At 40.2% G+C, this 15,809-nt stretch overlaps 1 protein-coding gene across 1 annotated transcript in view; it reads left to right on the top strand.

The window, feature by feature from the left end:
* Positions 1-3,516: 3,516 nt before the first annotated feature.
* LOC104163803 (FYVE, RhoGEF and PH domain-containing protein 6-like) overlaps positions 3,517-15,809 on the top strand; it is a gene marked incomplete at its 5' end in the record, with an annotated part of 42,674 nt that continues 30,381 nt past the window's right edge. Inside the window, 3 exons of the mRNA XM_009702920.1 lie at positions 3,517-3,664; positions 7,158-7,225; positions 7,318-7,348. Of these exons, the coding sequence (XP_009701222.1) occupies positions 3,517-3,664; positions 7,158-7,225; positions 7,318-7,348 (247 nt within the window). The remainder of the gene's footprint in view (positions 3,665-7,157; positions 7,226-7,317; positions 7,349-15,809) is intronic.

The following is a 15,809-nucleotide window of genomic DNA, read 5'->3' as shown; positions in this document are numbered from 1 at the left end:
AACTCATTTAAAGGCTACAAGGGATTTCACTTTGTCCAAAGATAATTTTAAGTGAACTGTATATACCCTTATGTTATAGATGACTTCAGAGGTAAAAGTACAGAAAGAGTAATCAGTAAATAAAACACTGCTGTTTTGACAGAAAAGCCAGGGTATTTATGGTGAAAGCTGAAGGCATAAGGTACAAGGAGAGCCACGTGTTCTCCAGCACGTGGCTGATAAAGGCAGATCAACACAGTGACTTTGTCACCATCTTCTCTAAGAAGAGGACACAACCGCAGATACCACCATCTGCTTACGGCTACAGTATTGCATCCTACCCCGGAACGGGCGCCTTGTTTGCTTCTGGAAAATGGCTGGGTGTGAACTGACTTTTGATCATTAATCATCTAATCAACCACTGTGCCTTTTCTTTAAAAAACAAAGAAGGAAGAACAAAAAAAAATAAATCTGAAAAACCCACCAAAAAAACCTCAACAAAACGTATCGGGTGGAAGAACCTGAGGGCTGTGGTAGGCTGTGAGCTGAGCAAATACAGGATAAAGATGTATAGGGATTACCCTGAGGTGCTTTGGCTGGTGGGGCAAGATTTAGTAGGTGCTTCTCTCAGCTGTCATAGTTACCTTTACACAAATAGTAGGTGCACATGCACCACAAAGGCAAGACAAGGAGCTTACTGCTTACTACAGCTAATAAGTTGTGATTCACAGGAAGGAAAAAAATGCATACGGTCAGTGGTTGTCATTTGTGGACACTTACTAAACATCAGTAGTTAATTATTAAAAGTTTTTAATATTTTTTTTACTGAAACTTTCTATTAGATAAGCGGATTAATCTTTCATTTAGAATATTCTTCACCCAACACAGGCCAGCTAATTTGATCTTCATCCTTCAGTGGTGACGGGGTTATATTTGTGCAAGCAGAATACAGCCTCACCTAGCAATATGCTTGGTTTTGACTTCCAAAAGGGCAGGATTTCTGAAACTTTTAAGTGTTGGCACAGCTGCTGTGTAAAGTTTAAATGGAAAATGATAGGAAAATCTAGGAATTGGCATCCTGTAGAATATGCTTAGGCAAAAGAACTGTGATTTCACAAGTGTGAAAATAATATATTCTTGATGGGAAGGAATCTTAGTTAAAGGAAATTAAAGCAGCAATTAAAACAAATATGAAGGATCAGGAAAAGGGCAATAAAATGTCCATTAACAAAAGTAAAATTTAATAAATAAGGGACTTAAAAAGTGAATTCCAGTGTGGTTAGAGATAAAGTGCTTAGTACATTTTGCAATAGGGAAAAAAATGTCCCAGATCAGATGTGGATGGTAAAACTGTGAATAATATAGTAAAGGAAGGAATGGCAGTGGTTATTTCTGTTGCAGGTTTTGACTTAAAGAGGAGGATATGTCTACCTCATGTAATGCTACAGATGTAATAAAGATGTTTGTCATCTGTAGAATAAAAGGTTATGAGATAACATCTGCTGAAATAAACGTTCTCAGGCCAAGAGGTCGTTTGACTGTGAATTAGATAGACTAGACAAGGAGTCTTCTGAATTGCTGACCTTAACAAATAACTGCCGAAGTCTCAGCGTCCTGCTAGCGTGGTTCCAGGGAAAGCTCCAGTGAAAAGCTGCTTTTTTTGCCTTCCTGAAGCTCGTGGAGGCTCCTTGGGAACCATCACCCATGCCCTGTTGTCATCAGCACCCATCTCTGGGGCCACCCTCTTCCCGCAGGGAGCTGGTCATTTCCAAACTGAAATAAATGGGTGCCTCTGCACCCTGGGTGCTGCAGTCTTGGCTCAGGGTCTCGTTTGAACTCGATGATGAGCTTGCAATCTCCTTCCTCCCTCCACCCCCTTCGGTTCTGGGAGACAGTAACTGCTTGGGTGTTTCCCGAGTCCTTCCTGTGTTGTCTTAATAGAACCAAGCTATTTTAATCTTTTCTATGTTGTCTTGGCTGACCAAGGTCTGTCCACAGGCCAACTTATCTTGTCTTCATCTCTAAATATATTTCTATTTGTGATCAGCATTTGTGCGTTGTTTTGTTTGGTGGGGTTTTTTTTTGTTTGTTTTAACTCTACCTTGAGCATTGAATAATCAACAGCTTGCTGTGCCTGCTGGAGCATCCTCACACAGCTGGTATTCCTTACTTCTGCTTATTCAGGTTACTGGCAGCCACCTCCCGTGGGATCCACGCTGACAGGTTTTCTTTCTGGTAACTATCACAATTGGGGGCGGTGAGTCTGAAGAGTTGCCCTCCATCCCTGCTTTCTTGTGATTCAGAGTTAGGAAAAGAAAAGCTCAGTTGTAACCACCTCTTGTGTAGGGAAGCAGAGGGCAGCCGTATGCAGACGTCTGTAGCCCCGACAGATGTTGGCTGCTCAAAATCAGGTGTTGATCAGCACAGTGAGATCTCTGCTGGCTGGGGACAAGGGTTTCTGGATTTGCTGTTTGTTTTGTAGGGTAGCTAATTGCTTTTGGCTCATATCACAGTAAGCCTGTGGCATCCCAGCATCTTTTTGCAGGCCTTGAACATAGATGATGTGAATTTAGACACAGCTTTAGCGTAACTGGCAATTATCAGATATTTTTAAGGATTAAAAGTGGGAGCCCAGGGATTTGCTGTGTTTCTGTGTAACTATACCAAACCTTCAGGCTCTGTCTCCTTTCGTCTCTGTTTTCTTCTTTATTTTTCCCTACCCCTTTTTTTATTTTCTTCTAGAATTGCATTTCAGATCTTTACTGAAGTTGTCAAAGCTAGTTAGAGAAGGAAGGTTGTGTGCCTGTCTCATGCAATTTCTGTATTGCAACTGCAGCTGAAGCTAATGAAAAGAGACCTGTATAATCATTGTACAGCAGCAGAACAAGGTTATATTTTATAGCTTTGACAGCTACCTGGAAGGTGTCTGTCTGGGGGGGATGGGAGTTTTTAATCACAAAAGATTCTGCTTTCTTGGTTTTAAGAAGAATTATTGGATCGAACTCTTATAATATTGCCATCCCTGATGCAGATGTTTAGCACATACATTGAGAAACAACCCTGTATGTATACATGCATCTAAAATTTCAGACAGAAAGCTCCAGTCTGAGTACCGTATCTGGAACAAGTCCTGATGCTGTGAAATAGAGGAGAGCAAAACAGCTATGATCTTTTTTTATGCTTCTGGCACAGAGTACAAATGTTGCACTATGCATGCACATAGCAGTAAGGGAACAGATTTATCAAACTTTGCTGTCAGGCAAACTCTGATGAACAAGAATAACATAAATACTCCAAAGGTACAGTGGCTTTTGCTCACTGTCAGCAAGCATTGTATCAGTACCACCATAGATAAAACATTGCAGAGTTAAGAGTCCACAGTGAAAAAGCCTACAACTGTCGTCACCTTCAGACTACCCGCTACGGTTTTCAGTGTTTCTGATACCAAGTAAACCGTTTATTTTGGGATAAAACAGAAAGCTTTTTACATAAATAGCATATGGTATGTTTATTGACTTATACATATTTTAATTTTAGGTCCTTAGAAGAACACCATGATCATCCTAACGTGGTAATTGGAGATCTTCAGTCAGATGAAGAAGATATCATGAACAGTTCTGATGAAGATGATGACACAAATTCTGATTCCAGCAAAGGGGAGCCTGATCCTCAAGAAGATAAACAGGTATCTTTCTTTTTATCTTCTGAAGCTGTTCCTCACTCTTGCAGTATTTTGTAAGTTGTAATCTGTTGGGATATTTTCAAATAAAAGGCATTGAGTCAACATAACTTTATATATTTCTTTTCATCATTCTTATTGCTTAGTGTTTGGGTTTTTTTTCTAAAATTTTAATTTAGTATGTGTACCTTAGCCTGATATTAAAAGGTCAAGTTTAGAAATATCCCACTACAAAGCGTGTGTTGCCTGGCATGTTTGTTCTTAACTTTCACTGAATTGTGGATCTGTAGACCTGCCTACAATGCCCCTCTAACAGAGCTACATGCACAGATGTATGTTCAGAGATCTTCAGTTTTGAGGCTTGTAAATGCCTTTTAACGAGGCTGTCTATGCCTCACAGATCCTAGAGTGCACAGTGTCTCTTGTGCACTGAACATTTAAAATCAACCTTTGATTTGTCAGCTTTGGTGAAGCCCAAGGAAAGGGGCCAGGTGAAGGTTGCGCGATCTGACAAGGTCCTTCTGAAAAATCTCTCGGAAGCTGTAGTTTTGCCTGGGTGTTCCTATTTCGAGGGTCTTGGCCATGCAGCAAAGGCCATGTCCCAGTAACCATTTCTGTGCAGACAGCTTTCTTGCGTTTGCAGGTTCTGCATGCTAACCTGCCAAATTGCTGCTTGGCACGCAGGGGACAGATAATTGAACCTGTTTTGAATTCTTCCTTTTCAATGGCATGAAACACAAAGGGCTCAACCTGCCTTTGGCATTTATAAGTTCCTTAATTCACTGTTTTGGTGCTGAGGAGAGACTGTTGGTGTACATGCGAGGGACCTGTCGTCGTAGGGTTGCAGAGCCACCTCTGTGGCCCTTGGAGAAGAGTGAGCCACGCTTGACTGTTGGGGTTGAGGTCTGACCTTCTGCTAGCTTCTGCAAGTGCCAGCGTGGAATGATTCACCTATTTTAATTTTATTTCTTCTTCAAATGAGGAGTGGGAAGACAGCGCTAACTACTCAGAATTAAATGAAATTCTCAGGGTCCTATCCCTCTCCTTGGGGATACCCACTTCCTCACTTCTCAGCCCTGGATGCCCTGACACCAGCTGGGCCGTAGGCCAGAGCCTCTCCTCAGCTCTGTTTCCTTCGATAATAGTTATATTTGCTTCCTTTCCTTAAAAATGAATAATAATTAAAAAAAAAAAAGGCAGTGAGACTTTTTAGTACTGGAAGAGAAGACTTGATGATGATGTGTCAGACCTGAATGTCATTTAACCAGATCTTCTGGGAGGAATAAATTGGGGGCGGGAAAGAGAGTGGAGGGAAAAGCTTGTTCCTGTGAAACTACGCAGGACTCTACCTGTGTAGAAGCTAATGTACCTTGAGTACCTCTGGAAATGCCCTCAACCTTCCAAAATGGGGTTTTACAGGAAAGCATCCCCATTATGAGGCTGCTTGGGCAGGTTTCAGGGAGTAATTTGGCGCTCGTTGTGAAGCATCTGCTCATCGCCTCGCTTCAGCCGCCTGCGGCACGTGGGGCCGGCAGCTGGGGATTAACAACCATCTTCCTCACAGGGAGGGCACCTGCGGGGGAGAATGAGGCTGTCTCTGCACCGGTCATCAGCTGGGCTTGGTCTTATTTTTCCTTATCGCAAGCATCTAGCTGTTTTCCTGCTTTTGATCCGTTAGAGGAGTTACGAGGTTCCTTCCCAACGCCATGCCCGAGAGCCCAATTTGTATCCCTTTGGTTCTCCCATTAGAGACTCTCTTAGGCCCGGAGTTGTCTTTGGCTGAGCAAAAGCAAAGTGGCCTTTTCAGTGCCAGCTGGGATGTGAAAAGTCTTTCAAATGGGGTTGAAAACAGACTGTGATATTTCATTTTGTTTAGCGGTAGCATCTTGTTCTCAAAATACTAATTTTCATCTCATTTGCAAGTGTCGCATCTACCGTGATGGCAGACATAATGGAGTTACTTGTGAGCTCAGGCTGGTAGGGAGCGTGTCAGCTGTGCTTTCTAAGAAGGCGTGGAGGCCTGAGGATGGGTGTTACAATCTCACCTGAATCCAATTGACCCTCACTGGGTAGATCTAAGTGTTTCTTGGAAATAAGTTTAATTTTAGAAGTAAAATCCCAGCTCTGTGTGAAGATGTCTATGTAGTATATAAAATAACGTATTTTGCATTTGCGATGTAACACCAAATTATGAAATGTAGAAATTAATTTTAATGTAGTAATTCAGCCCTGCGTCAATTAAATTCAAATGAAAAAAATAATTTAGATTTATTTTTTATTTTGAATATGACAATATCATTAAAACCAACCTATGAATATCATTGGTTCCTTGGTTTGGTTTCCAGCACTTCAGACTTGTTTATAGGTTCAGAGAAGAACTAAAACTCCAGACAAACCTTATAACATTAGCGCTTACGAACCAAAGGTTCGTGTATATATAATGCCACAGATATTTGCTTTTCTAGATAAAAACTGTTCAAAGCCTATATTATACTACCCTACCCAACACAGCCTCCCCAGGACTTCCATCACACTTGGGTTGTGTATCCTGGGATGTGTTAGTGCTCCTCATCCACGGTCTTTCTTTGCAGCCCATTAAAATGAAAACCTGAATATCTAATAGATGTGGTGACAGCTGGCAGCAGAGAAGCATATGGCAAACCACGAGAGCTGTTATGGAGAAAGGTGTTTTATCTGAGGGAAATTGTACGTGGGAGTTACACTGTGTAGAAAACATAGTTGCATCCTGACACCTACCCCCTGTTGCTTTGTTATACCTGTTCCTTCTATCTGATGTTGAACAGTAGCACTGATTTTTTTGGTAGCCAACATTGTCTCCACAGTGTTTGAGGTAGATGACAAGGGCTCACACTTGTACATCTTTGCAGTACAGCTGCTGGGTATTCCAGCAGCTCCTTTAGTAGATCATCAGAAGCTGACTTTCCAGTGTGGGGGTTGTTTTTTTCCTCATTTCATCATCTTTTTCAGTAAAGAAAATGTGTATGTCTTTTAAGATGTTCCTGAAACCTATTTGAGTTTACTGCAAATATTACTGTTGCTGTATTAATCAGGAAAAAAAAAAGAAAGAAATATTATCTGTACTTTACTACTTTTGCTAAACTATCATTGTCACTTGCTAGGACTACATTTATTATGGGCTTCAGTGCTTCCTGTAATAACTAAATAGAAAAGCTGACAGTGTTATAAAAACTACTCTTAGTTAATTTTGTTGTTTCCAGCTACAAGCTGAATTGATTTTCCCACAGATCCTGAAAAACCGGAAGATTTCAAAGCAGTATAAAATGTTTATATCAGAAATAACTACTGAATTGATTTTCCCACAGATCCTGAAAAGCCGGAAGATTTCAAAGCAGTATAAAACGTTTTTATCAGAAATAACTGTTGAATAATTACATTGGATTTGAGGAACTACTAGCTGGAAATGATCTTTACAACAGCTTTAGTAGGTGCATAGTATAACATATAATTTTATTTGCAGAGTAAGGCAGCTGGAAAGAAAACAAAGGTTTACCATATTGCCAAGGAGATCATGAGCTCAGAGAAAGTGTAAGTGTCAATGTTAAACTTAACAGCTACTCAATTTATTCTGGTTGGGCAATTAAGAAGTAACTATTTGCTTTTTCTTGTTTTTCTGATAGGTTTGTGGATGTGCTAAAGCTCTTACACATTGTAAGTACCCAAAAAGAAGAAGTTTCCTTTCTGTTTGTTTAATTTCTTAAACTTCTATGTTTAGGCTTTGTTGTAGTGAATGTGACTTTTTTTCTGCTGTGTCCTACATATTCAAAATATAAAAATTTATCTAACTAAGCAGAACTTAAAATTTTCAGATTTTATCTAATGGATGAATATTTTGGTGCTTCCTTCAGCACCTCCTTAATTAATGTATGCAGTCTTCCAGCCGAGTGGGGATATTGCTTGAATATTGAAAATGGAATATATATCCATTTATGTTAATCAGCATCATATTTATAAGCCAGTTTGTACCATAGCAACCAAAATAAAATCTTTGGTTAGAATAACTTTTAAAGAAGCAGGGGGAGGCAGGAACAATTTACCTTTTTATCTACCATTTCTAAATACATATTCTTTAGGTAATCTAACTAATTAGCTCTAATGGTGCCTCTGTCACCATGGCAGCATATTTTGGGGGCTGCAATTCTTTGACAGATGCTTGCCTTCTGATAACAGCTGTGATTGTGCTACGTGCAATGTGTTGTCCACAGCAAGAGTTAAGTATTTAATCCATGCTCGTGCAGACTAGTCATCTGTTAAACGTGCTGTGTTGAAGGTGATAATACTAAATTAATGAAGAGTTTAGCTTTCTCTAGCTCCGTTTTATGTGTTTTCTGTCGATTTCGAAGTGATGCGTGTTTGTACCATTTCGTCACTCTAAGTGCAAGCATAGTGATTTTTTTCCTTGGGCTAGAGAAGTGGTTATATTGCAAACAGATGCATTGGTCTATCTCTGTCTCTTAAGAAGCATGTTCTGTGAAACTGGGAACAAAGGCTCTTATAGATGAACGTATACAGTCCTGTAATACAGAGATCTTTCAGGAAACAAAAAGACATGGCACACCACGTGCTGATTCCTCTTTTGCCTTCCGTTTTAGTAACTGATTTTCATACTCTGTTCAAGCTTGGTTTTTTAAAAGCTGGGTCAGGCAGTTGCGGCCAATAAATAATTTATATTCGACATGGTTTTTAGTATAGAACTCAAGCTTAAATTCTGGTTAGAGGAAGAGAGTTGTCTTAGTGAGTATAGACAAGTTTTAAGCGATGTGATTTTTAATTATTGTATTTTTCAGGCATATAACTTGTATCTTAAAGGTGCCTTCACTTTTCAGCATGCTAGTTCTTCAGGTAATATGCACAGTACTGGAAGAAAAGGCTGTTGGTGAGGAGGATGCAGGCAAACAGAGGAAGAATGTGGGAGAGGAAACAGAGTAGGAAGTTTAGGAAGTTTCTGGGATAAACTTAAGGTTGGCCGCACAGTGTAGATGTGCAATGCTGTAAGATGTGTTTTCCTTTGTTATAACAGGTAACTCGCAACTCTACTAATGACAGTATGCTGGGTTCTAGCTGCCAAATAAAAACCATTAGAAATGTTTTTGTTGGCTAGCAGTAACAAGCGATGTATTCAGCCTGGTCTAACAGAGAGGATGCTAGGCTAGGAGTCGAGGAAATACTTTGTCCTTAACTTGTCCATTGGTCCGCAGCAGGAAGCTTGATGAGCGTCCTTGTCAGAGGGGGCACCAGTTTTGAGGCTCTGTGTGTGTGCGTTCTTCACTAAATAAAAATTGCCATAGCTGAGAAAAGTTGCAGAAACACATTTTTTTTATTTCCACAGAGCAGTATGTCTGAGGGTTTGTGTATGTTCATCACAGACATGGTTAAATCCGTTTATTTAATCATGTATTTCTTGATAAAACTATCCTTTTGATTTCACGTGCACTGAGCCACTTTGGCTTACTAGCTTCAGCCTCAGGATTACTAACTGCAAGTCCAGCTACCTCTGACAGATTTCTGGAATTAAAACTTAGATTCTCCCCTAGGCTGGGGTGTTTTACCCATAGCAAAGATTTGGCTGGTCATGGGAGGCTCTGTTACACCTTCTGAACCATCTATTAGTGGTTTTCCAAAGAGTAAATACTTGAAACTTCGTGACTAATTTCATTAGCGATGATGTGAAATTAATAGTATTCTCCCCAGTCTTACCAGTGCTGGCGAATGCAGCTCATGGCTCTTAGTACAACCAGGGAACAGGATTGTTGATGTAAGAAAAAGGTTTTTACATTGCTACTGCTTAGAGCATTTGAAGTGGAGTCTAAAGCAGTTGAGAAGGTGGGAATGTGATTGCAAACTGGTTACAAGTACCACTGAATTATTTTTTTTTTAGCATTTTTTCTTTTATATTGACAAAGTCAAGTTAGGCGTAGCAACCCTTCCAAGATACCAGGGTGCCAGCCTGTTTGGGCGCTGTCGCGCTTTGTAAGTACACCTGATTGCTTCTGTTGAAGACAGACTACAAAAGTTCTCTAGAAAATTATAAACACTTGGCGACACTTCTATAATACAAAATAAGCTGGTCGTAACAGAGATAAGGGACTTAACTGGCTTTGCACACTGATACCCTCTCAGAAGTACTCCGTGAATGGGGTTGCTTGAGGGAATAATCAAACATTAGATGTAGTCTTGAATTCTCTGTCTTTCTGTAACTATGGTGATGCTCTTTTAGAGGACAAGATTCCAGTACAAAGCTGTTAGAAACTCCTGAAAACAAAGGGGCTTAAACCAGCTCCTCTGTATGCATCTTGGTGAGATGGTTCATGCATGGCCTCCAGAGGGTAAACAAGGGTTGGGGAGATGCAAGAAGTGCTGTGTCTTCCCTAAGGGCCCCTACAGGAAAAAAAAGGAACAGTGAACTGGATGTAAAACATAAGTGACTTAAGAGAAACAAGCTTGTCACCGCTGTCTGAGATGCTCTGTGCTCAAAAAACACCTGGTGTTCTGGAAAAGGAGTGAGGCAGGATTGGTGCCATTTGTACTTCTTTGTTGCGGGATTCTTTGGAAATGGTTTGCTTGGCACAAGTGAGAGGACCTCCTCAGCAGCCCCCGGGTGCTGTAAGGGTAAGCTGCCTGGCTTATTTGCTGCATTTCTTTTGTCCATTTTTGTTCTGAATTTTGTTCTTTTGCCAAAACCCACCACTCTTTTTGTTCTCCCATCCTTTCTGATTTCATTTTCCCCCTGCTGCTACGGTATGGGCAGTGAGGCTTCTGGTCGAGCAGAGGAACATGCTTTTTGGGATGGCTGCTTCCACTGCAAGGCTTAGTGTATAACTTTGTGCTGTGTGAGCAAAGAAAAGCTTAGGCCTGTGGGCTTTTGCCTGAGCCTTTAGATCTGCGCTTCTGACTTAGACCCCTGTTCTGTCCTTATTAGGACTCTGAGAGCAAGTAGGAGGATGTCAGGAGGTACCTCTTAACTTTTCTGCAGCCACAAGATCAGCCTCTTATTGGAGAAGGCAGATAAGAGGTCAAACATCTTTCTCTCTTTCTATTGTGCGTCCTTCCAGAGACACTTACAAGAGTGAGAAATTCCACTTTAATGTTTCCATTTTCAGAAGACAATTGCAAAATTATATATATGTTTGTGTGTGTATATATATAAACACCATATATATATATATAGTGTTATATTTGTCTAAAAACATAGACCTTTTGTATATTGTAGCCAGATATTATGAAAAATAATTCATAGTAAATTTGAAAAAAGAATGTAATGTGCATATTGAGAAAAGGAGCGTTTGGAGTAAAGGAAGTCCTAACCTCTGATCCTGGCTCACAACTGTCACCTACTGTTTGGCTGGGAAAAATTCTCTTCATGTCCAATTCCTTTTTTCTCCAACTGTAAAACTTCAATATTTGACCAGTCTGAGGTGAATATGTTGATAAATTTTTAGTCTATGCAGTGCTTTAGAATTGCTGATTGAGGCATTTGACAATGAATTGCAGCTGTAGTCATCTTATGAAGAAGGCTCATGAAATAGTTTTGGTTTGGAAGGAAACGTTGTACTACTACCCGGCCTGTTCCTTGGAATAACATTCTGGGAATATGCCAGAGTCCAATCATTGATTATTGTGAAAGATTAACTATCTTATATTGTTAAAGACTTATAAATGATTTTACTACTTGAGAGAAAAGGTGTGGAACTACTTGGCAGCTTTCCAGAAGCAATCTCATATGTTTGAAAAATGTCATGATCCACACTTACTCATAGTCTTCGTTAACTATCATTGCTATAGTTTAACTTAACATTTTATGGTTAAGAGTCTAACTGTAGTTAAGACTGCCTATTTGTACTTTAAATAATGTAGTTGTGCAATCTTCTGTAGCCGTATTCCTGGCAGTCGTGTTTACAGTTTGTCACATACAGCAGCCTGGCTGTTCCCCAGAGCATGAAACTTCCTCCCCTTCCCTCCTCCCCCTCGTAGGATGTGTGTGTGTGTGTTCCTTGAAAAGCGTCCAAGCACAAACATATTTTTTTTCCTTAAATTAAGCTGATATTTGAGCTATCTGCAGGTGTATTTAGCTGGGAGTTGTACCTCAGCGGAAGGGATTACAGCTTATTTTTGCTTTGCTGATGGTATGTTCTAGGAGAACAGATCCAAGATGAATATTGGTTGAAGCCTTAGGAGTAAAATATGTGACCTCGTTTAGATCATGTCGTTCTTTCTCTTCCAGCTAAATTTACAAGAAGTTTTAATTTCACCCAATTGAAATTCTCTTCATTCAGCTATTCGATACCGGAAGGTGCACTTCACCCAGTCAGCAGCTGAGCAAGGGTTTAGTCTGGGCTTGGTGCCTATTTGGGTTTACAACTAAACTTGCTCCTTTGCTCCTTAGACTGACGCGGGCAGATCGCTTTGCTACGCGCTGGGAATCCTCCGGTGGAAAGAACTGAGAGGGATCGTGAGTCAGGGCCTTTGCAGAGGGGAAGCGCGTGGGCTGCTCGCAGATGATTCACAACGGGGTCAGAGTTATGTCAGGTGTCACGGCCCTTGCCTTATTTAAGGGAGCTGCATTGAAGGAGAGGTGGGAGGGAACAAAAGCAGCGATGGTGGTACCCTCCTCAAATATGGTCTGAAAACTGCACAGCTCTAGCGGGAGTGTATACTAATAGGATAAATAAAATTCCCTAAACATTTTCAAGTTGAGAATGTTTTATCAGGCACTACTTCACCAATAATATGTACTTGGAAGCCTTTAAAACTGCCTAAACTAGATTTTCATATGGACAGGTACCCAGTGGGATGCTGTCTTAGTCTAGAATAAACTAAGACTGTTTCTGGTTTGGGAAGAATACGCTTTCCAGGGACGGTGATGAGTGCTGTCCTCTTAAAGTAGCTGCATGAAGACAATTGCCTTTGCCTAAGCAGTAAAAAGTGGTATCAGAAGATTATTATTGGACTAGAATATAATGTAGAACTAGAAACTGTAAGCCAGCATTTTAGAAAGTGTACAATAACCTCCCCTCTTCTGAAAGGAAAAATTATCCTGGTAAGAAGCTGGGATGATTCAGTGTAACTAGTGTAATCTTTTCTGTCACGCAGCATGTGAAACTTTTGTCTAGAGTTGCAAATGGTGTTTTTCAGTGAAATAAGCACGTTAATTCCAAAGCATGGCAAGTTTGGTTTGTTGTTTTTTTTTTTTAATAAGATTGTAATATTTAAAAGGCTCATTTATAATTAGAAAATCTCTCTTTAAAACTCACTGTAATGGACTGCTGCATGTCTTCAAACAGAATAATTTCTAGGACAACCTAGGTGCCTGTCTTTGAACAGACTGATGAAAGCAGTTCTCTTCAGCAGTGTTATATAGTACTATATGCTAAATACGTTTGTAATATGAATCACTTCTGGCAGGTATATGTAGATATCAGAGCAATATGTGTAGTATTTGCAGCAGCAATTCTGGTTTTATTTAGCAGTGAACAGATTTAGTTTTAGAAGGAATTGGGTTCTGGTGTGTTAAATGACTATTACTGCAATTTCTAATTTCTGAGTCGTTCACCTACTTGTATAAAAAATTGTCCTTATCTGAATATGTTTGACCCTTTGGAGTGAAATTTCGGGGTTTACTTTTGAAGTTAACGTATTCTACATTTGGTGATGAAAGCAGACCTATTCTATGTTTTGTCCTTTTGGATAAGAGATCACTTTTTCAGAAGGGCAGTACCTTCAAGGGTAAACACTGTTAACTCCAACCTTGTTAGGTTTGTTTGACTTTTTCCTGCCCCAACTCCTCAGGCATGTGCTGTCTGCCTTCACCTCTGAAGTTTATCTCAAGATGAACTTGGCATAACAGTTACTTCACACCCACTGCCAGGTTAAAAATAAATCTTAATAGGATTACAGTGACAAATGCATTGTACTGCTTCTGTGGTGAAGACTTGATAATTTTTTTTTAAAAAAAAAAGGCGTTGGAGATTATAGCTCTTTTGTTGTTTAGCAGGCTGGCTTGCATCGTTCGAAAGCTTCACGTTATCTTTTTCCCCTGCGTTTCCTCTCTGCAGGGCTTCCTCCGTTTACTCAGTTGTGGAGAGGGAGATGGAGCGGGTGATGAAACAAAGTTTTGGTTGGCTGTTTTAATGATAGAACCTTGCCTGGTGTGATCCAGAGCCTGATGAAGCTGATGGACTTTGGATCAGGCTAGTTGAAAAACCAAATCTGTATTTGGAAAACATCCTGCAGACTCTTTGAATGCTATATCTAGAAGTTAAATAAATGCTCTTAACTACAGATGACATTCCTGTCTTATCTACTGGTGCTTAAACCTGCCTCCTGGCTCTCCTTTTATTGTTTGGTCAGGGAAAAGCCTGGGTTGTTGATTACGCCACAGACAACACTGCTTTTCTTTTCATCCTGCAAGTAGCCTTATAACATTCAGACAAAATTCTTGTTTCATCCCATGGCAAAGTACATACAGTATATTGTGCGTGCATGTGATTTGGGGGGTGGGGGCGAATATTATCATAATATGATGATGCATTTTGCATGAAGCTCTCCAGAATGCCTCATTTGAGCTTTTGCCATTGTAATTCCATGTATCATTTCAGTGTTAAGCAATGCCCTAGGGTCAGGGAAACCCATAAGATGCAGCTGGTAGTTAACCTATGTGTCACTAGTCTGCACAGAGGATGTAAAACAGAACATTTCCATATGAATAACGCCATCTGTTTTTTAACTCCCTTGCATTTAGTTCTCAGCCTTCCCCCGTCACAGCCATCGCCCTGTATCTCCTTTCAGTTTCTTGTCATAACTCTGCCGAGTCACAACCTTCATGACCCAGAGGGTCACAAACCAAGCAAGCGTGTCTGGAGCGCAGGCTGCCCAGAGCTGATGTCATGAGGAGAGAGGGCAGGGGAAAGTTGAGAGACCCTAAATGGTGCCAGATGCTGGACTGATGCCATAACTAGTAAGACCTGTAGTAATAGTCCTGGGGAGAGGGAAACAGGGGGCTTAATCTTTTTTTTTTTTCTCTCCCCCACCCCAACCTCGAGGACCCTACAAATTTTCAAAGGCAGGTGTGGACCCTATGCACATTTAAAATATAACTCATGGTTGTACTTAGGAACATGTTGTTGGTCACTTTTTTCAGGATATCTATAGATTGTGGACATGCTGTCAGGTTTCAGTAGACCACAAACTCAGAAAGAGCTATTACGGATTGTCTTTTTTCCACTGTTGCTTGAATTCAAGTGAGACGCGGTAATACAGCGCACCACTTAATTTGGATTTTCTTTTTTGTCAGTTTGGACAGTGTTGTTGTTCAAGTGAAATGCTGAATTGCTAACTTTTTTGAAAATTTTGTTTGCATGTGATCAGGGAAAATACCTCATGTAATGGATACTGAGTTTCAGCTGACTTGTGTGGGGCCAAGATTTTAATTCTGATTAGTTTAATGAGGATCGATAAGCCTCAGCTCTGTCCTATTGGGAGCTGCTTATAGCATAAAAATGCTATAAGAAGATCCTTCATGTGTAAGTGGGGTTTTCCTCCTCCCTGTAAATGTTTTGAAGGTACCAGTGTTGGTTTTGATCATTGTTAACATTTGGAAACTCATGTTTCCCATATGTTGTTACAATATCTTTTTGTTAGATGTTAATTTTCCTGTATATAGAAGGGCTGCTACATATAGTAATTTTTTATGACCCTACATTTTTTTTCCAAGAGGCACGTCTTCCAAAAGGGCATTAGCAGATGACTTAGGAAAATTACTAAAACTTAAAAATAAGATATTATGATAGTGTTAGCTGACTCAACATTTTTGCTTTTTGACCCAAATATTAGCAAGAAGATACCGAAGGCTGCCAACACCCTTGCTTTTTTATTCCCGCCCCTTAGTTTCCTCATATGTAGTACCAGCACATTTCTTAAGGGCATGTTATAAAAATAATGAACAACTTCTATATTATGCATACAGGAGCAAGAAAGTAAAGCTCCAGCATCAAACCAAAGGGATTAAGGCAGTCCCAGGGGAGTAAGTTGAAGCTGCAGAGAAACATAACCCAGATGGTACCCGCCTTGCCTTTGGTAATAGGGAACAGCGCCTGGAATGTCTGCAGAGAGAAGG

The sequence above is a fragment of the Cariama cristata genome, unplaced genomic scaffold (genome assembly GCF_000690535.1).
Source record: "Cariama cristata isolate BGI_N322 unplaced genomic scaffold, ASM69053v1 scaffold10516, whole genome shotgun sequence".
In the NCBI taxonomy this organism is placed as follows: domain Eukaryota; kingdom Metazoa; phylum Chordata; class Aves; order Cariamiformes; family Cariamidae; genus Cariama; species Cariama cristata.
This window is presented reverse-complemented; position numbering and strand designations above follow the sequence as displayed.